Source organism: Rhodamnia argentea, chromosome 5 (genome assembly GCF_020921035.1).
Source record: "Rhodamnia argentea isolate NSW1041297 chromosome 5, ASM2092103v1, whole genome shotgun sequence".
NCBI classification, from domain to species: Eukaryota; Viridiplantae; Streptophyta; class Magnoliopsida; order Myrtales; family Myrtaceae; genus Rhodamnia; species Rhodamnia argentea.
In genome coordinates, this window is record NC_063154.1 from 2,468,944 (window position 1) to 2,489,717 (window position 20,774).

The 20,774-nt window shown below is 41.9% G+C and overlaps 3 protein-coding genes across 5 annotated transcripts; all 3 read right to left on the reverse strand.

Moving 5' to 3' along the window:
- Positions 1-2,028: 2,028 nt before the first annotated feature.
- Positions 2,029-3,039, reverse strand: LOC115743646 (pleckstrin homology domain-containing protein 1). Its single transcript, XM_048279549.1, has one exon. It carries the CDS (start codon positions 2,928-2,930, stop codon positions 2,496-2,498), a length of 435 nt encoding a protein of 144 aa, XP_048135506.1. The 5' UTR covers positions 2,931-3,039; the 3' UTR covers positions 2,029-2,495.
- A 153-nt stretch (positions 3,040-3,192) lies between these two features.
- On the reverse strand, positions 3,193-8,160 carry LOC115743634 (anthranilate synthase alpha subunit 1, chloroplastic-like). Its single transcript, XM_030678486.2, has 11 exons — positions 7,914-8,160; positions 7,308-7,492; positions 7,028-7,217; positions 6,663-6,814; positions 6,024-6,139; positions 5,693-5,939; positions 5,542-5,598; positions 5,213-5,365; positions 4,536-4,616; positions 3,698-3,784; positions 3,193-3,620 (listed from the first exon to the last, which is right to left on the reverse strand). The coding sequence occupies exons 1-11, from the start codon at positions 8,059-8,061 to the stop codon at positions 3,297-3,299; spliced, it is 1,740 nt and encodes a 579-aa protein (XP_030534346.1). The 5' UTR covers positions 8,062-8,160; the 3' UTR covers positions 3,193-3,296.
- Positions 8,161-9,510: 1,350 nt separating this feature from the next.
- LOC115743642 lies at positions 9,511-18,722 on the reverse strand. Of its 3 annotated transcripts, none has more exons than XM_030678507.2 (5): positions 13,843-13,980; positions 13,491-13,598; positions 13,228-13,323; positions 11,675-11,864; positions 9,511-10,232 (listed from the first exon to the last, which is right to left on the reverse strand). In XM_030678507.2, the coding sequence occupies exons 1-5, from the start codon at positions 13,864-13,866 to the stop codon at positions 9,874-9,876; spliced, it is 777 nt and encodes a 258-aa protein (XP_030534367.1). In that variant the 5' UTR covers positions 13,867-13,980; the 3' UTR covers positions 9,511-9,873. The 3 variants fall into 3 exon arrangements, with proteins under 3 accessions (XP_030534367.1, XP_030534366.2, XP_030534364.1); XM_030678506.2 differs by lacking the exons at positions 13,491-13,598; positions 13,843-13,980 and adding exons at positions 18,182-18,289; positions 18,603-18,722 and having other exon boundaries at positions 9,513-10,385; XM_030678504.2 differs by having other exon boundaries at positions 9,514-10,385.
- Positions 18,723-20,774: the final 2,052 nt, after the last annotated feature.

Below are 20,774 nucleotides of genomic sequence, written 5' to 3' on the forward strand. Positions count from 1 at the left end.
ATGGGCTTCTGGGAATAGCTCTGCCTCTTGCTTTTCATGTTTTCATGTTGGTTGAAGAAGAAAAGAACAGAGCCCACTTGAAGCTCCATAGGCGGTGCATGGCAGAATCCATCTTGCGAAATTCTCCTTCTTAAAGCAACTGATGGATTTCCTTCAACTAATTGGATTGGAATAGGAAGTTTTGGGTCCGTTTACAAGTGTAAACTAGAGAATGGAACAAGTTGCCGCTGTCAAAGTGCTGAATTCAACGTGCCGTGATGCAATGAAGAGTTTCATGGCCGAATGCGAGTCTCTAAAGCATATTAGACACCGAAATCTTTTGAAAATACTATCATTTTGCTCAAGCATTAGTTATAACGGTAATGAGTAAAAGGCTTTGGTCAACCGGTTCACGGTCAATGGCTGAAGAGCGGTTGTGCTGCTATCACTAACCGATCGAAGCACAGATGGGCCACCAAAAACTTTGAGCCTCCCCAGTAGGATAAAAGATTGCCATTGACATTGCTGCTGCACTGGATTATCTTCACAACCATTCTCAAAGTCAAATAGTTCATGGGGCTCCAAAGCCGAGCAATGTTCTCTTAGATGATGAGACGGATGGACATCTCAGTGATTTTTGGATCCCCAAAAATCGTCCTTCAAAACGCGCGTCCTTGAAAACACACCTAACACCAACTCAAAGATAAGCTCAGCTAGTCTAAGAGGAACGATTGGTTATGCTGCTTCAAATAAAATCCCGTCCTTTGCCTACGAAATGGAAGACTATTCTTCACAAAAAAAAAAAATAATGCAACGTATCCTCTCAAAAGAATCTCACACTTCATAATGACAGAGTAGACGCCATTTTCTTTTAGCTCAATCGTTTAGTTGAGTGGCAAGTCAGCTGATAGGGCCATGCACAATATGGCTTTCTAGAGAAGACGATGTCTCTAGTTATGGCATGCTCTTATTAGAGACGTTCACCGGAATTAGTCGGCCCACTGAAGAGAATATGTACCTTCTCAATTTTGTTGAGGAAGCTTTGCCCGGACGAGTTCTAGAAATTACTGATCCCATTCTACTTCTGGAAAGAGATTGCGGTACAGGTCATAGCAGAGACAACACAGCTCAAGGCTGCCTGGTAACGGTCTGTGGAATTGGAATTGCCTGCTCAGTTGGAGTACCCGGAGAGAGAATGAGCATCATAGAAGCTGGAACTCAACTATGTTTGGCTAGGGACAGACTCCATGCAGCTGGTTTACAAGGATAGTTAATGTGCAAAAGCAATGACTTATCTTGGAGTTAAAACCATGGCAGACGGAAACGAACCACTTCAACCATAGTCGAGCAAAGCAGGAGTGTGCCTGCGCACTCAAGCACAGGGACTGAAACAAATTCCTTTTAAGGTCTAGACAGGAAAGGGCAATACGTATTCCCAGATATACGTGGAGGCAGAAATCCAATTTTCTAGTAATGAGAGATAGAGGTAAAGGCTTCGACATTCAGAACCAAATGCACTGAAGACCGCATGAAGAAATTCTCACCCTCACAAGGCATTAAAACAGCTCGCTAAGAACCTCGTATGTTAGATTTTACAAGTACGTCTGCGCTTGCACTAAAACAGTCACTCTTATAGGGGTTTGTCGTTCGCTAAAAAAAAAAATTAGCTTCTGAACAGATTCCCCCAATTTGTACTTAAATTTACAAGTTTTTCCCAGGTTTTAAGAATTGAGGAGTACCTGGTTTCTGCATTTTATAAAGCGACGTTCCCCTCTGCTGGATGCCAGATGACTGGATTGATAGGAGTAATGTCGCTGAGCCGCTACAACAACAGCAAAAGCTTTTGACCTTGGAGCTCCAACAGATCCGAAGCGTAATAGCAAATTATAGTCATGGAAGGAACTACACCTCGTCTTTCAGCCATTATTAGACAACTCTATGTTTTGTTTCTCGAATGAGAATGAATTCAGGCTTGTTTCTTGCCAATTGCCATGATTTGGTTTCCAGTCCAACTTAGCGAAAACGTACGTGTTATGAAGATGAATAGGCTGCTCAAAAATAGACTACCATATGTTCTCTTGATGCATATTACTATCAGATAGAGGTCTTTTCTTAGACGCAAGTCATCAGCTTTCATCTCCATCAGAATAGGAGACCACACTGCTTGAACTACTCGTGTAGATCTGTTTAGCACAAATCCAGAGACGTCTCGTTAGACCACTGATGAACAAATAAACATGAACAATCGACCAAATCGAAAGACATTATGCCAGAAGAGAAATGGGAGTAACACCTCACAAATCACTAAGAACAACCCTTAAGGAACATACTAAAAACACCATTCTCAATGTACAAGCACCAGATTGTCGCTAGTATAGCGAGATCGATCTCGCTCGCACAAAGCTCACCGCCCCTTGAAGTCGCAATCGACGATCAGGCGAAAAAACAAACAGTTTCAAGGCACAAGCGTCTGACCGAAACAGGAGATTACCAAAATCAACCTCGATTGCCCGACCTCATCGCTTGCTGTCGTAGTCGACGATCTCGGAATCGGTGACGGACCGCGAGTGCTGGACGATGGACCGCCCAATCGAGTTGATCCAGTCCTCCTTCTCCTTCTCGGAGTCGGCGATGAAGTACATGGTGTCGCTCCGGGTGGAGAGCTCGAAGGCGTACTGCTTGTTGAGGATGTCCTCGGCGCCCTTCACGGTGAGGCAGGAGGCCACCGGGATGACGCCGCGCGGGCGGGAGGCGCGGGTGACGCCGGAGTCCTTGAACCAGAAGAGCTTGCCCTGCTTGAGGACGAACCAGCGCCGCCGCCACGTCTTGATGTACTCGCCTTGCTTCGTGAGCCAACCCGCGCGCTCCGGGTTGGACCAGAACTCGACGCCATCGTTGTCGGCCTCGGGCTTCGCCGTGAAGCCCGTCGCAGCCCGCCACAGGCTCGCCATCGAAGTTTTGGGGACTGATCGGGTCGGATCTGGTTGGGGATGGGGATGAGTCGTTTTCTTGGTTTTGCCGTGACTGGAGGCGACAAGTAAGCCGCTGAATGAAATGCCGTCAGACTGACGCGGATATATTAAATAAATAACTCCTTTGCTGTTCTCTTTAATATCTATTTTTTTCCGCGGGCATCTTCCTTTCGATCATCAGTATCATCGATCTCGATCACCCTCGCAGTCAATTCAAAATAAGAACAGAAGAAGAATGTTCTTTATTGCACAGATGCTGACTTATTTATTACTCTGTCTACTCTACTCTATCTCTGAGGCCAAATAAGTAAACACCGGGCACTACGTTCCCCCAGGAAGATGAAATCATTTATCGACAAAAGCGGATTCAGCCAAGTCGATGGCCCGGGTGAGGCCAGCGGCTTTGTTCTGGCACTCCTGGTGCTCGTCGTCGGGGTCGCTGTCGGCGACGATGCCAGCGCCAGACTGAAGGTAAGCAATCCATTCCCTCCGCTTGTTCGCGTCCTTGTACGAATACATGGTGTCGTGACGCATTCCTGTCGGGAACACCATCGTCCTGAGAGCAAGCGCGATGTCCATGTCTCCCAAAAAGGAGATGCCCCCGAATCCACCGCTATATGGCCCACGCCGCGTCACCTCCAACTGATCGATCAGTTCCATTGCCTTTACCTACATCAGGGAAACTATGTTCGATCAGACAAGCAGAGAGAGAGAGAGAGAGAGAGCAACTTCACAAGAATCACAACCTTGGGTGCTCCACTGACAGTTCCAACAGGCAATGCAGATTGCAAGGCATCCCAACAAGTGAGCTGATCATCTAATTCACCCATCACCTGCAACATCAAAATGTGCTACTGTAAGAACGGTACCTGTAGTTTTGCTATCACTATGCAGATGATATGATTGGATAAAACCACCAAGGTAGGCTAAGACTGGTACAGAATTGTAGGCGCTCAAAAACTGTCATTGTGACCTGCTCGAGTGAGTTATACTAATTCAACATGGTAAATTCAGAATCAGACATTATTGTTGATGAACACCAGATTCAAGTGTTGCAATGTTGAAAGATCAAGAACGCTTCTAAGAAAAGGAAATCAGATAAGTTTCGCCATTGACAGTTCAACTTCCAACATTGACAAGTTGAGCAATCCACAAAGCAGAACTACTGGACCACATACCTTTTTTTATTGAATAATAGAGCTTTTCCTTTTGCATAACAACAATGATAGTAGATGTTTTGGAGTCGGCAAGCTGGGATTTATGTATTCATACTTATTTCCTTGGATTCAAGAAATAAAGAATACGTAGAGCAACTGACTCACTATGGGTAGCATGCACCAGTCATTTCAGAAGGCTGTGACAATTGTATCAAGCTGACGGCACATGCAATGAAGGATAAGTTATCCTGGTCCAGATATATTTGGACACAAGCACGAGTTCAACTCAAATCTAAAGGTACAGATTCTCCATGAAAGTGAATGCATTTCCTCACAGTGATGCACATTTATTTCCATCATCATCCACCCGCGTAGCACCTTCTGAGTGTTCTAGATAACATGCTCAAGCATAATTCTGGATTCTCACCGTTGAGCTGATATGCATTACATGAGAATACCGTTCCACATCCATTAGCCTTTCCACCTTCACTGAACCGTATTTGGAAACCTGCGCTGGGAAAAAGGAAAAAGAAAACCGGGCATCCGGTGATCATTTATCTATTGACATAAATGAAAGGGAACCTGATGCTGCAAAAGTTTCAAGCCAGAAATCTGTACGAAGTGCATTGTGCCCATATTAGCCAAAAAAGTGCCTTTGACCTAAGGGAAAGGAGCAATCTCCTAGCGAAATTAAAATGGAACAGAAGTCATTTTTCCACAAATAAAACTCACTGTTTGCAGCGAACTATCATTTAAATTTGCATATTTACCTATGTGTGTGTGTTGTTGTTTGTGTGTGTGTGTGTTGCTGGAATTTATGAAGAATCCAAAGAGTGAGAACATATGAACGGTAGTGGTATAAGGAGAAGATGTTGACAAAGGCCATGCCAACTGACATTGACATATTGCCATCCACCAATAGATCCATATATCTGGTTTTCTCTGTTCAACCTCCCAGAGAATGAAAAACTGAAAGAAAGTTGAAATATGCAGAACCACAGGTTGAGCAAGTAAAAAGGTTCTGCCAATTCTGTAACAGCGAGAACATAAGTCTCCACATAACTATAGTAATGGTAGTGCCACATCTCAGATATAAGTACGGACCTTGCCAACATCATTTCGGCCCAAATCAACCAGCATGATGTGTTCTGCCTGTTGCTTTGCATCATTAAGCAGCTGGACTTCTAAGATCTCATCTTCCTCAGGCGTCTTCCCTCTTCTTGCAGTTCCAGCTAAAGGGCGATTCACAACCTTCTTCTGCACATTTCCATAAAAAGTTCCCACATAAGAACAAAATATACTCTTAAAACTAAGACCAATGGAAGAGTAGATTCAACAAGCCTATGTCAAAAAGGCAGGAAAATATTGCAGGAACAGTCAAAAATCAAACCTTATTAACTGGCGATCCCAAATGAAAGTAAGAGGAAATTCACCTGTTTTATGCGAGTAAGAATTTCAGGACTTGAGGCAACCAGAATACACCCTTTAGCCTGGTATAACATATAACAGTAAATCAACCATAGACAACCAGGAAAGCAGAATGGAGACTAACTGTAGATGAAACGATTTACCGGAAACACGCACTTGCAAATACGTCATATATGGACTTGGATTCACAATTCTCAGTGCCCTGTACACTTCAAATGGGTCAGCAAATGTGCGACGTTCAAAACGCTGACTTAGTACAATTTGGAATATATCTCCTGCCAGGATGTGTTCTTTGGCCTGGAGCACCGCCTTCTTATAAGCTTCGCTCGTCATGTTTGACTTGTTTAAAGCAGGACCAAAATGGTTAGTGTTTAAATCCACAGAACCTGGAGATAGCCTTGGCCTGAAAGTTGTTGACAATCATATTAAAAGATATTGATTTTCTAGAAAACCGCCGGGTTCGCATAAACAAGGTAAAGTTACTTACGGGGTGATATCCTGAACTTTGCTCACCAACAACTCCAAACGTTTCATGCCATCATTGTAAGCATTCTCAACTGAAGAGTGTTGATCAAGCCGAACCCAGTGAATTGCATATGCTTTCTAAGGAAAACAAAATTAGAGCCCTTGTCACACTGAAAGTACACTGAGAGACATTCAAGAGAAATATGAAAAAGCAACTACTCCGTTGTTTCTAGCACGAACGGAACCTAATTGGGAACTGGAAGTAACAACTCCTTTGCTGCGCAGTTCGGATGTAATATTGCAACCGGAAAAAGATACCCAATGTTTGCAACTTAGTTACAACTTATCTTTCTTCTTTATGGGCTTTCCAATAAGCATGCATTCACTATTTCACTTCCTTCCCAATTAATTACAGATCACTAAGAAAAAAGCTGGTACTTGAACTCTTAATTCTAATTAGTCTAAGGAAAGAACCATTGGGTCATGAGTTGTGAAATGTTTGCAGCAATCTAAAGTCTGGTGAACAGGACAGACTATTACACCAAAGCAACAGTTGTAGTATGTCAAAGCATCATTTCCGCAATATGAAATGTTGTCCTTCTTAAGAAGTATTTAACTGTAATGAACAGCCAATTGGATTAAGAGAGAACTTTAATAGTACCTTCTCTACATGATCAAACACAATGACATCATCATAGAGGCCCAGATGAATGTCAGCCAAGTTTCTATCATCTTGTGGGGCCAAGGAGAATGCCAGCTTTTTCCTCTCCACATAGCGAACAGTATCATACGAAAAATAACCAACCCAGCCACCTAACATGGAGCACCTCGATCAGCACATATTCAAGCAAATTACATAATTAGATATGGATGACGTCATGAAATATGATGATCACAAATCACTCCAATATGCTTCACTACAGCTCAAACACAATAATATTCGCCTGTTTTAAGTACAACGGAGCTTAAAGCAAGCAGAGCAGTATTCACTGTGCCATATTCAATGCTGTAGTAATGTCATCTTACCACAAAATGCATCCGGAAGACCATCAATGAGTTGAGGTTTCCATGTTTCGCAGATTCTCCTGGGAATCATCATTGGATCATCTACCAACTCCTCAGTGAGATGCCCCTTTTCATGGTCGACAATGGTTACCTTGTTTTCTTTAGCAACAATTTCTATCGCTGGCTGGGCTCCAACAACACTATACCTTCCCTAATTAAACAACAGATGTACAGTGGTCAACAGGGACTGTGTTTTACCCCAAACATGTTCAAAGAAAGATGCGCAATGAACTGCTCTTACCACAGTTGAAGTCCGAAAGCCAGGCTGAACCGACTCGAAGAGAAAGCTTGGAGCCTCTCGATCATCTTCCCTAACCAGACACCTATAAGCAAGGACCGGAGTGAGTTGGTCCGAGAAAATGCACCGATGAAGAGGAATAAGGTTTCCGGTTTTAGAAGCTTCCTTAAACTTCACCGCATCGTCAACTGGAAAATCCGACAACCAGAAAAGTTTCAAGATAAATGTCGATTAACCTCTTCTGTGTTACTCAGAAGATTACAAAAATTCAAAAAGCAGGTATTAATTCTAGTCCGCTTAATCTATGTAGTTTCGAAGATTTACTCGCAACTTAATCAAGACGGCTACAACATCCAAAAAGAGCTAGCTCTAACAAGAAATGCCGAGTCGAAGTTCATAGCAAATGCAAGTTCACCGAATGTGGATAATCACATCCATTTAGCGGAGCGCATCAATCCGGGATATCGTTCCTCCATTACGGAATCAACTCACCGCTTAGTCCCAATCAGAACAGAACAAATCGTCTAAACCGCGCGTACTCATATCGATTTCCTCCATTACACATCAAAACGAAAATCTTAAACAAATGGCGAGGAACCATAGCCTCACCTAATGAAGGACTTGAAAGAGACAGGCACTTGAACGTGCGGACGCCTAGCATCGAGCTCGAGCTTCTGCCGCGGGCGCCGGGGACCGGCGCGGGATGCAGCCGGTGACTCGCCGGGACCAAGCTCCGAGGGTACGCTAGGGTTTGCATTGCCACGCTGAGGGCAGAAGTGCCGTTGGCCGGATGCCGGTGGTGGCCGGTCCCGAGCTTTTCCGATCGCTATTTGGAAAAGAGGGGGGGGGTGGTGCGGGCGTGGTTTCGAACTGCAGAGAGTGTGAGAGTGACGGGCTCCAAATGGCGCGCTTATGAAGACAACTGATTGGTGGAGACGGTCAGACACCTTCAAATGGAAAACGAAAATGCCTTTCGTTTCATCATTTGTCCTCTTCGGTAATGACTGAGTTGATGTTTTAGGCAGATATTTCAGAACAATCTGATTTTCCATTTAATATAATTGTCCTTATTTCGTCTTAAGTCCCTTAATTAGAAAGGATTACTGTCCAATTTGCCTCGTAAAGGAAAGTAAATCTTGTATTAAATGCATAGTTAAATTTCACACCATTTTTATATTCAAGTAAGTCCATCAATGTCCTGGATAGACTTACCAGCATTCAACATATTGTCCAATTATGTTGGCCGGAAGTGATTATGTGTGTAACTTGTGCAGATACCGCCCATGTGCTAAGTGTTGTACCGACCTCGAATTGCAAAGTTTTGTTGCTTTCTTGCTTCAACTCTCTTCAAAGTTCGATAAATACGATTGCAACGTTAAGCTAATGTAGTACGACATCGTAATTTTCATGCCCTTTTTTTTTATCATTTTTTTGACAGAAAAGTTTGTGATATCATGGAAAGTGTAACGTCATGAGATCTACGACGTGTGACCCCAGTTCGAGTGACGGTAGGTTAGGCAAATAATTAAAGCTTTTCCCACTTCCGAGTTGACGCCATCACTTTCTAAGTCGGTGATCATCGCCAAGGGATCATTGAAGTTCGATGCGAGGACGTACTATAATGGGAGGAAGCAAACAAAAGGGTCCCATGCAGAATCGCACGGGCGGTGTGCAACATGTGACTTCAAGAATCCCACGTTAATCGCATTTAACTACTCTTTTTTTTTTTGGTCGAAACATTTAAATCCTGTTTGAAAAGCCATTCTCGTATCCCACCAAGAATTTTGCAAAAAACAAAATGAAAAAGCATGAATGTGATTACTTTGTGCCGGACGGATTGATCATATGATCGACTCACGATCCGAATTTAATCTCCTTTTTTAGGAGATTCAAGAACGATCGTGATTACCCAAAGCGTTTGAACTTTGAATTATATCCCACCAAGAATTTTGAAAAAAAAAATGAAAAAAGCATGAATGTGATTTCTTTGGGCCGGGCGGATTGATCATATGATCAACCCACAATCCGAATTTAATCTCTTTTTCTGAGTAGATTCAAGTACAATCGTGATCACAAAAGGCGTTTGACTCAAACGATGACGTGACAGAACATGTTACATGATGTTCTTGTTTCGATGGCAACGCCGAACGCGAGCGGTACTCCACTTCAGGTATAGGTTCGAGTCGGCACACGGTCACAGCTGACCGTGCTCAATTTCAACAGCCAATCTTGGAAACAGTTCAATCCTAGCCTCTTCCTATTTGGTATTCACCATTACTGGATGACCCTGTTGCTTTCCAACATCTGATATGCTCATACAATTTGTAATGAAATAGATAGGGGTTTAGTTACAGTTCCGGGCATTTACCGAGAAAGTTACTAACTCGATAACAGAATTGCTATCACGAAATTCTATCTGTGTTTCCAAGCATATGAACAAGAGGGGTTTGATCCTCTCATTTCTTTCTGCATAACATCTAAGTGAAGTATCTAGCGAATTTGACCTGTAGCTAGTCTCAATGATGGATGTTTCGAATGGAGATGGAGAGAGGGAGAATGACTACAAATCCTAAGGCCTCGCATCCCACCTTCTCTTGCGCTGGCCCTCCGGACTCTGCTTATCCATCCTGTTGTTAGTTAAGAATTCGGGCAGCAAGGCTGGTGGTAGTTGCACCATCTCCTCCTCTTCTTCGCAGCCAATCCAACCGTGGTAGCGTCTACGGCGCCTTAGGTGAGCACCATTCGCCACAACCTGAGGCGCAGAGCCATTTGTAGGCAAGAGGCGCAGAGCAGATTGAAGGATATCCTCAGCACCGGAGCTCTCTCTCTTGCTTGTTAAAGCAGGAGCCTGTCTCCCTCCACTGGAGTCGTGATCGTCCCTGACGTCTTTGCAGCCTCTTCTGTATCCTTCAAATCCTGGTGGACAATCTAGCATCGTAGAAAAAGATTGAAGGATATCCTTAGCACCGGAGCTCTCTCTCTTGATTATTAAAGCAGGAGCCTGTCTCCCTCCACCAGAGTCCTCATCGTGCCCGACGTCTTTGTGGCCTCTTCTGTGTCCTTCAACTTCTGGAGGGCAATCTAGCATCGTAGAAAAAGAATTAGAAATGTGAAATATAATATCAGCAGCTAAAAGATTATGTCAAACATCATTTCTGATTTGCTGGACACGATCAAAACAGTTGCAGCAACGCTAAGAGTATTAAACTCAACATCTTGAGCTCTCCACACAGGACACAAGTGGGCGCACTGATGCCAGCTTGTAAACCCAAGCCAGAAGCGTCTTTCATTTGCAGTTCCTGATTGCCCAACCTACCTCATTATTCCATGTTTCAACAGCTCAATGAACATTGAAAATATTAGGCCAGATAGCAGCAGCAACCTGAACATTGGATAAGATCTGGTCCAACCCACCTCAATCATCTTACTAACCAATCCTTTACTTGAAGGACGATTATGATTTCGTAGCCAAGCAATAAAAATGTTCTTCTGAATAGAAGCATTCAACCAAATAAGCTTCTGCCAAAGTACTCTCTTTGATGACTGCGTACGAAGCCCCACTAAAGAATTCATCTTTGGAACCTTCAATGGAAATGATTCTACCAAGAGATGTTAGAATGAAGTCCCACAAACAGCAGCTTGGACATCTACCATTTGATCACATCGAGCAGGAGGCCATAGCCATTCCATACCACAAATTGCATTAGAAAATTTGGCTTGGCAGAGGTGACATGAAGAAGTTAATAAATTCCAGAGGCACACAGTCAACAAGGGGGCAAAGCGGGTGCCGCATATCCACCCCAGCTCATAGTCATGCCAAACACAAGGCCACAAGGCCTGTATTTATCTCTATGTAGATAGATTTTTTGCCAAGAAAATTGAATTAGGCATTTTAACTACCCATAAAATCTGCCGTCTGCGTCTGTAGGCTAGAACCCACGCAACCGAAAGAGAAACAGCTCCAGTAATCAGTATCTGGAAGAAATTCATGATACGTGCTAAATTCCAGCTCACTAAGTTTTTTGCACTTAAGCATCCTCATCTAGGCAAGCGAAAATTTGACCATGTAGCTTTACCTTCAAGAACATTCCTATATCTGATCCACTCCAAAGAAAACAACTGCATTTTCACTTCTTAGGAGAATAGAGAACATTGCTTCAGTAGCTAAATTTTTATCTCCACACACACTGAATACAGATACTATATTCAACTTCCTATGTAGCAGAGTAACAAGATTTTATGCAGATCGCCTTATGTGGCATATAAAAGATCAAGTTTCACCCAGATCAAAGCAAGGCAAAGTAATTGTACCGTGCAATGGAATTCCAGAAAAACCTACGCCTTGGGAAAAGAAAGGAAAAGAGAGCTACCAATTTCAAGAGTCGGCAAAGCAGAGGCTAGCGGGAGAGCCTCATCCACTTTTGAAGAAGATTCAGCGGCCTCAATATCATTCGTAGCAGCTTCAGCTTCATGTTCAGACAACACTACTCCACTAGAGGGCCCAGCCATTAGCATTGTGGAGGTCTCTCCATCTTTTCTACTGCTAGCTGAAGCTTCAACCTTCAAAAAAAGAAAAGGAAGCACAACAAGTGTTAGAAGTGTGTTCAAATAAAAAGAAAACATCTGTACATCCATTGCGTGGACATCTATGTTTCTGTTGCTAAGCAACTATTTTAGCACAAAACAGAGTATGTCCAATTAGAGACTCCAAGTAGAAGAGAAACAGAAGAATTTGATGGAATGCCAAAACTGAAGGTAAATGAAACCTGCAAGAAAATCTCCTTCTTCTATAGCTGCAGAAAAGTTTGATTGAAAATGACACTCCCAACAACTTTCAGGGATGAAACAGTTTGAACTCTCTTTGCACACGCACACACAAGTGTAATTATATATGCATGTTTGTGTGCATATGTACAGCAATGATTAAAAATAATTGAGAAAGAAGGCACATGAATTCACCCGAACTGATGTAATTTGCAAATAATTCAGACTAATATCTTACCATATCACAGTTCCAATCCATAAACATCTAGGACTACAAAATCTTTTTGTTCGCCGTGTGTGCCAGGTACCATATAAATCTGCAACACTCGGTTAAAATCGCAAAGAAGTCTACAGAGTACCACTCCACTTCTGCAGAGTAATCAGTTTTTAACGAGTTTGCTCTTCATAGATCTTGGTAAATACAAGGAAGATGTTATACGGATCTAGAAATTATGGTCCTCAGACTACCATATCATATATCATTGCAGGCACACGAATCACATAATCATCAATCACCCTCCGGAATATTAGCTCCTACAGAGTCAAGAAAATTATCTCAACGGTGGATTAAGACAACAAATAAGGAATCATCAAACTCTTGAATCAAAACTAATTGCTCCTTTTAGTTATAAAATCCATCTTCTGAAGCATTTTGAAACAGCAGCCATGCACAATCCTATTATTCGCCAGAAGAATTCCCGGACTATTATGTACTATCAAATGCTCTTCAGCAAAAGTTCCGCCTCCAACATATTTTTAGTTTGCCGGTAATATGGCCCAATGCCCTCTACAAACTTCCAAACTAATTTTTGCTATTGTAACAGTCCAACATAAATCCACCATTATCTTCCACGGAAATCAATATGAGATGAAAGACACACTTCTTTACACTAGACCCCGACAACAGCAAAACATTTATGTAGTCTTGGCAAATTGGAAAACCTTTTAGCCCATCGGCACAGACCCGAGACACAATTCGAAAACTATCTTCATATCATTTTCACCATTCCATCTCCAGTCCATTCAGCAATGGAGCGATTTCTAGGCAAACTAGTAGATTCGAGCTCGAGCAGAAGTACACAGAAAGGCAAAACAGGAACGCCAGATTATAGAAAAAAATGAGAATAGTAAAAATTTCAAGGCCAAAGGGTAAACTCACCTCCTTAGTCACACATTCATTCTGCTTCTCAAGAATAAATTCGAGTAGCGTATTATACGCATCATCCTCAATGAAGTCCCATTTGTCATCATAAACCTGGTAGGACGAAAAGGAAAAAAGTAACAACAAGTTAGCGTCAGACCAGGTACAAGAAGCCAGAACTTAGAAAACACAAACCCACCGACATGGTTCATCATTCACGCCATACAGAAAACCAACGAAGACGAAATAGGAGGAAAAAAAAGAAAGAAAGGAAAACCAACTTTGAGTAGCTCTCGAACAGACTCGCGGACCATCCTCTCTGGAAAGCCTAACCGACCCATGGCGTCGACGGCTGCGTCCATACGCGTGTTTCGTGCATTTCTCTCCGTCTGCTTATAACCATCGTAAGAGACGAAATCCAAACAAATAAAAGAAGGCCCATGAACCACAACAAGTACGCGAACGACCAAATGAGAGACCAAAGCTCGTTCAGTAACAAGTTTTGGATGCAACGCCAGTCCCTAGCTGGACGAAGCTCGACGTCGTAAAAGGATCGTCTTGATCGGCGACGACCGGAAGAACGCGAGAAGGCCGGGAAAAGAGAGAGAGAGAGAGAGAGAGAGAAGGAGAAACCTGTCTTGGGCGTCGGCGAGGCATCTCCAATGGCGTCCCTCTCTGTGAAACTTTCCCCGGAAACACAGGAAAAACGCAGGGTGCCGTCTATTGCTCGAAGTGGGAAAAAAGAGGAGGGAGAGAGAGAGACAGAGAACCTGTTTGCAATGCTCCCTTTTCATTTTCTTCTTTCTCGATCATTTTAACAGTTGATGCGTGTTTGGATAAACAATCACTTTCAATTTTTATTTTACGGCGAATATATTTTAATTTTTTTCACAAGTGAAAAATGCCAAAAAAAAATTCATCATTTACAAATATTATTGCATTTATTGGCATATCACTTTTTTTTATTATTTTTTTAAGACTTGAACGTGTTTTTATGTTATTAAGTGAAAGGGAAAATTTACTTTCCGACTAAATAGGCCGATTTCAAGGGGAAAATTGTTTTAGGATCAATCGAACAAAATTGAATCATATGTGACAAAATTTGTTTACACCTAAAAAGTCTAGTCGAAAGTATTGTGTTGCTTTAACCGTCAAAATTTAACATAAAAATTACATTTTAAAAAATTACGGGGAGAACATGTTGTAAAAGTTCCAGGCCAGATGTGGATATGCAACGTGAAATTCAATATTCAAAACAAGGATGATAATTATAAATTTCGAAATGTGAAGACGGTATCGATACAAGTTGAGAATTACACTAGAGAAATTCTCAACGAAAAAGACATAGCATTCCTAAGCTGCTTAGTATTACTAACTACTCCCGAATAATAAGATCCGTTTATCTCATGAAAAGTGAAAACTCCACCATCAATGAAATTCCAAAGCGGCTTGTCATAATCCGAGAATATATGCATATTTCCTGATGGAAACTTGATAGCACGTAATAAAGATCAAAAAGAAAAGGCGAAATTACAAACCAACCAACTTGAACACACCCAATCCAACTTGACTGACGTTGGAGAGGTGTGTGATCTAATCATGTGAAGAAGAAGAAGAAGAAGAAGAAGAAGAAGAAGAAAAAATTCAGTCAAAACCCATTTTAAAGTGCAGGAATTCAAGATATTGCAAGACCATGTCATGTGATTCCAGGTGGGAAATTTCTATCTTCCCTGTGTGTAAAAGCCATGTGAAAGCAGGTTCCATTTAGGGAGAGTTTCTCCAAACAGTTCAGATTAAGTGCTGCAATACACAAAAGGAAAATCTCTGAACACCAGCTCAGATGCCAGCAAATTTGCATTACTGAGTCAATTTAACTTGCTTTTTCGCTGACTCGGAATTTATTGGCATTTCCTAATCACAGCAGCCAATTTTAGTATCAGCAAAGCCAAATTACAGGTTCAATGTGAGGTCAATGGTGTGATGGGGAAGGTGGCTTGCACCGGTAACATTTAGCAAAGAGCCCAAATGTGCCCACATGCTTGATGAAGTTGGTCATGCTCGCCCATCCTCCGAACCCGAACCCGAACCCTATCACCAAGTCCCAACAGACCACAAAAGTGTTCACCACGTACCTGCCCATCTAGCTTGGTAGGAAAAATGGGGGCTTCTCGGCCACGTTCTGCATGTGAGAATTTCGATTTACGTCGAATAAAAAGGAAAAAATGTAGACTTTCGACTAGCAGTATATGTTGTTGTACTGCCTTAAGCAAGGAAAATACATATCATATCACGACCTGCCGGGCAGAGGTCGACCGGTAAGTGACCTTGTGGGCGGTGGCCGGGATGCAGGACGATTTGGAACTCATAGCCAAGCAATGAAATATACTTCTGAATAAAAGCATTCAACCAATTTAGCTTCTGCCAAAGTACTCTTTGATGACTGCCTACGCAGCGCTACTACTTAAGAATTTAGCATTAGAAACTTCAATCCAAATGATTCTATCAAGAGATGTTAGAATAAAATCCCACAAACAGCAGCTTGGACATCTACCATTGGGTCACATCGAGCAGGAGGCCACAGCCATTCAATACCATAAATTGCATTAGGAAATTTGGTTCGGCAGAGGTAACATAAAGCAGTTAATAAAAAAAGATAACCCATAAACTCCGCCCTCTCATGCAACTAAACGATAACCACCTCCAGTAATCACCATCTACAAGAAATTCACGATACATGCTAAATTCCACTTCACTAAATTTTTGGCGCTAAAGCGTCCTCTTCTAGGCAAGCGAAAATCTGACCATGTAGCTTTACCTCCAAGAACATTCCTATATCTGATCCACTCCGACGAAACCAACTGCATTTTCACTTCTTAGGAGAACAGAAAATATTGCTTCTGTAGCTAGATTTTTATCTCCGCGCCCACTGAATACAGAGATTATATTCAACTTCCTACGTCGCAGAGAAGAGTAAGGTTTTATGCAGATCCTCTTATGCGGCATTTACGAGACCAAGTTTCACCCAGATCAAAGCAAAAGAAATCACTTGAATCTAGCAAAGTAACGATGCCACGCGATGGAATTCCAGAAAAAACCTAAGCCTTGGGAAAAGAAAGTAAAAGAGAGCTACCAATTTGAAGAGTCGGCAAAGCAGAAGCTAGCGGGGGAGCCTTATCCAGTTGTGAAGAAGATTCAGCGGCCTCAATATCATTCACAGCAGCTTCAGCTTCATGTTCGGTCGACGCTATTCCACCAGAGGGCCCGGCTATTAGTATTGTGGAGGTGTCTCCATCTTTTCTACTGCTTGTTGAAGCTTCAAACTTCAAAAAAGAAAAGGAAGTGGAACGAGTTTTAGAAGTGGGTTCGATTAAAAAGAAAACATTGTACATCCTTTGCATAGACATCTATATTTCCGTTGCTAAGCAACTCTTTTAGCACAAGCAATGTATGTTTAATTAGAGACTCCAAGTAGAAGAGAAACAGAAGAATTTGATGGAATGCCAAGACTGAAGGCAAATGGAACCAACAAGAAAATCTCGTTCTTCTATAGCTGCAGAAAAGTTTGAATGAAAATGACACTCCGAACAATATTAAGGGTTACCGTATCCCAAAGGCATACTAATCTTTTCGCGCAGGCACACACAAGTGTAATTATATGCGTGTTTGTGTGCGTATGTACAGCAATGATTACGGAATAATTGAGAAAGAAGGCGCACGAATTCGCCCGAACTGATGTAATTTGCAAAGAATTCAGATTTCTATCTTACCGCGTCACAGTTCCAATCAATAAACATCTAATACTACAAATTATTTTTGTTCCCCTTGTGTGCTAAGCACCATATAAATCTGCTACACTAAGTTAAAATCGCAGAGAAGCCAGAAGCGAGAGTATCACTTCACTTCCGCAAAGTAATCAGTTTTTAACGAGTTTGTTCATCACAGATCTTTATTAATTCATGTCTTTCTTTTATAAGTAAGTACAAGAAGGATGTTATACGGATCTAGAAATTATGGTCCTCAGACTACCATATCATATATCATTGCAGGCACAAGAATCACATACTCATCAATCACCCTGCGGAATCTTAGCTCCTATAGTCCCAAGAAATCCATCTAAACGGTGTATTAAGACCACACATAAGGCATCATCAAACTCTTGAATCAATACTAATTGCTCCTTTTAGTTATAAAATTCATCTTCTGAAGCATTTTGAAACGGCAGTCATGCACAATCCTATTATTCGCCAAAACAATTCCCAGACTATTATTTACTATAGAATTCTTGTTCAGCAAAAGTTCCGCCTTCGACATATTGAAGTTTGTGGGTAATATGGCCCAATGCCCTCTACAAACTTCCTAATTATTTTCGCTATTGTAACAGCTCAAATCAACATGAGATGAAAGACACATTTCTTTGCACTCGACCCCGACGACAGCAAAACATTTATGTAGTCTTGGCAAATTGGAAAACCTTTGAGCCCATCGGCACAGACCCGAGACCCAATTCGAAAACTATCTTTCACATCATTTCACCATTCAATCTCCAGTCCATTCAGCAATAGAGCGATTTCTCGGAAAACCAGTGGATTTCCACGCGAGCTCGAACAAAAGTACACAGAAAGGCAAAACAGAAACGCCAGATTATAGAGAAAGATGAGAATATTAAGGTTCTCACGTTGATTCTGCTTATAAATAAGAGCTTCGATGAGTGTCGAATACGCATCAGCCTCAATGAAGTCCCATTTCTCATCATAAACCTGGTAGGACGAAAAGGAAAAAAGTAAGAACAAGTTGTCGTCAGAAGAAGGTTCAAGAGGCCAAAAACAAAGAAGAGAACACAAACCCACCAACACGGTTCACCATTCACGTAATAAATAAACTAAGGAAGACGAAATAAGAGGACAAACAAAAAGAGAAGAAGAAGAAGAAGAAGAAGAAGAAGAAGAAGAAGAAGAAGAGAAGGGAAACCAACTCCGAGTAGCTCTCGAACAGTCTCGCGAACCATCCTCTCTGGAAATCCGTACGGACGCATGGCGTGGAGGGCTGCGTCCATTCGCGTGATTCGTGCATTTCTCTCCGTCTGCGAATAACCACCGTAAGGGACGATAGCCAAACAAATGGCCAAAAAAAAAAAGGAAAGATCCCATTAGCAACAACGACAAATGCGCGAGAGTAACAAGTTGGATGCGAAACGCCAGTTCCACCGAGAGAAAAAAAAGAACGGAGTCCATGTGAAGCTTGACGTCGTAAAAGGATCGTCTTGAAAGAGGAGGAGAAAAAAGAAACGGGTGGTTCCGGGCGAAGAAACGAGTTAGCGCGACGGAGGAGCGCGGAAGATCGGATCGGCGACGACCGGCGGAATGCGAGAGAGAGAGAGAGAGAGAGAGAGAAACCTGTCTGGGGCGTCCAGGCATCTCCGACGGAGTCCCTCTCTGTGGAACTTTCCTGGAAACACGGGAAAAAAGCGGGGTGGCGTCTGCTGCTCAAAAGTGTAGAAAGAGGAGAGAGAGAGAGAGAGTCAATTCACGTATCACATTTTTTATTATCCTTTTAAGTTTTTAAGTGAAAACGAAATTATACTTTCGACTAAACAAACCCGAAGTGGAAGGAAAAAAAATCATGGTTTCGTTATCTGAAGTTGTTAACTTCTCATTATTTTTCGACCCCCAAAAAAAAAAGCTTCTCCTTATTTCAGCTTTTGAACTTGTACTCTTTCAACGAGCCCAAAAAAAAAAACTCGTACTTTTTCACTTACTTGCAATTAGAGGGGGCCATTTGGGCCCGTGGGCCCGGAACCGGCGGTTCCGGGCCGGTTCGGAACCGTCCCAAACAAAAACAAAAAAAAAAAAAAGTGGGCCCGGGGCGCGAGAGCCGTTGGGCTCTCTGCCCCCAGGCCCCACCCGCCCCCGGGCCCCTCCCCTCCCTCCCCCCCCCTCCCTCCTTCTCCTTTGGGCCGTTGCCAACGTGCAACGGCCAATTTGGCCGTTGGTTTAATAAATAAATAAAAAAGAATTAAAAATGATTCTTGCCTATAAATGCATATGCTTCCCCTTTCATTTTTGTCACAAATTCTCTGAACAATCTTTCGAATTCTCTCTGAAATCCTCTCAAATCGCTCAAATTCTCCCAATTCTCTCAATCCCGACTCAATTCTCTCAATCGGATTTCCGATCAATTCTCTCAAAAATGGCAAGTGGAAGCAGAAATGCCGACAAGGGCAAGATGGTTATGGGAGATTCCGAGTATCTCATTCCCGTATGCAAGTTGGGAAGACGACGACGATAATATCAACTATGTCCCGATTCCGAACGTCGAGCACATCCCAACACAAGAAAGTCTTCATCCTCCCACCGGTGTCGAAGAAACGTCAACGGCAAATGAGCCGGAACGGAAGGGCCGAGATAATACATCGGACTTGTGGCTACACTTCGACAAGGTACGTGATGAAGTCGAAAGTAAGTATAATGTAAAATGTAAATATTGTTCGCAAACATATAAATTCACGAAAGGAGACGGCTACGGAACATTCCGTCGGCATTTGACGAAAAAACATCCAACGCAAGCGGGGATCGACAATACACAACAACAAATTTCCGAGTACGCCACTTCTAAGCCTCATCCTTTATTTCGTTTCACCGAAGCACTTTATAAACAAACATTAGGTGAATATGTTGCCCTTGATCATGCTCCGTTTAATACTGGTGAAAATTTTAATATGAAATATTTGATAAATACTGCGTTGGTTCCGCAAGCGCCAACTATTCCAAAAAATACTCTTAAACGCGAAATTTTTCATCTTTATAAAAAAGGAAAAAAATCTTTAGCAAAATTTTTTGCGGAATTCAATGGACGTCTGCATATAGGTAGCGATATTTGGAGTGATCTTTGGCAAATTCATTCTTATATGGGTATCACGTGTCTTTGGATAGATGACAATTGGATGATTCAAAAAAGACTTATTGCATTTCAAGTTTTTGATGAAAGCCATTCGGCTCATAATATTTATAGAATAATTGGCAAGTTTTAGAAGAATATAATTTAATAAATAAAGTATTTTCAATTGGTTTTGATAATGCCGCCGCAAATACCGCTTCTATTCCCGAATTAGAAAATATTTGCAAACCCACTTTTGGCGGACAATTTTTTCACATTAGATGTGCTTGTCATGTTTTAAATTTATGTGTACAAAATGGTTTACGAACTCTTGACACTTCTCTCGCCCCAATAAAAAGTGCAATTAAATTTTTATGGAGTCGTCCCCAATGTATGAAATCATGGGGAAAATTTTGTAAACAAAATGGGAGAATGGCAAAAAGATTTCCAAAAGATATTCCGACTCGTTGGAATTCTACGTACGAGTTGCTTCGGCAAACTTTTGAATATAAAGATTTATTATGTATGTTTATTTCACAAAATATTCCCGAAATTACTTTACTTCCTCAACATTGGGACGTTTGCAAGAAAATTTCAGATATTTTGAAAATTTTTAATGATGCTACTAAGACTTTATCTGGTATTTATTATCCTACAACGCATTTATTTTTAATAGAGTGTGTTAATATTAG

Bases quoted from the DNA above. Each gene is read 5' to 3' on its own strand.
- LOC115743634 (XM_030678486.2), bottom strand. From the start codon at position 8,061: ATGCAAACCCTAGCGTACCCTCGGAGCTTGGTCCCGGCGAGTCACCGG. The intron at 7,218-7,307 runs GTAAGAGCAGTT...TTGTTTAATTAG, and splicing joins GCTTTCGGACTTCAACTGTG to GGAAGGTATAGTGTTGTTGG. The intron at 4,617-5,212 runs GTCCGTACTTAT...TTCCCAGCGCAG, and splicing joins GCCGAAATGATGTTGGCAAG to GTTTCCAAATACGGTTCAGT.
- LOC115743642 (XM_030678504.2), bottom strand. From the start codon at position 13,866: ATGCCTCGCCGACGCCCAAGACAG. The intron at 13,324-13,490 runs GTTGGTTTTCCT...TCGTCCTACCAG, and splicing joins CTGTTCGAGAGCTACTCAAA to GTTTATGATGACAAATGGGA. The intron at 10,386-11,674 runs GTAGCTCTCTTT...CTACGATGCTAG, and splicing joins TTTGCCGACTCTTGAAATTG to ATTGCCCTCCAGAAGTTGAA.
- LOC115743646 (XM_048279549.1), bottom strand. From the start codon at position 2,930: ATGGCGAGCCTGTGGCGGGCTGCGACGGGCTTCACGGCGAAGCCCGAG.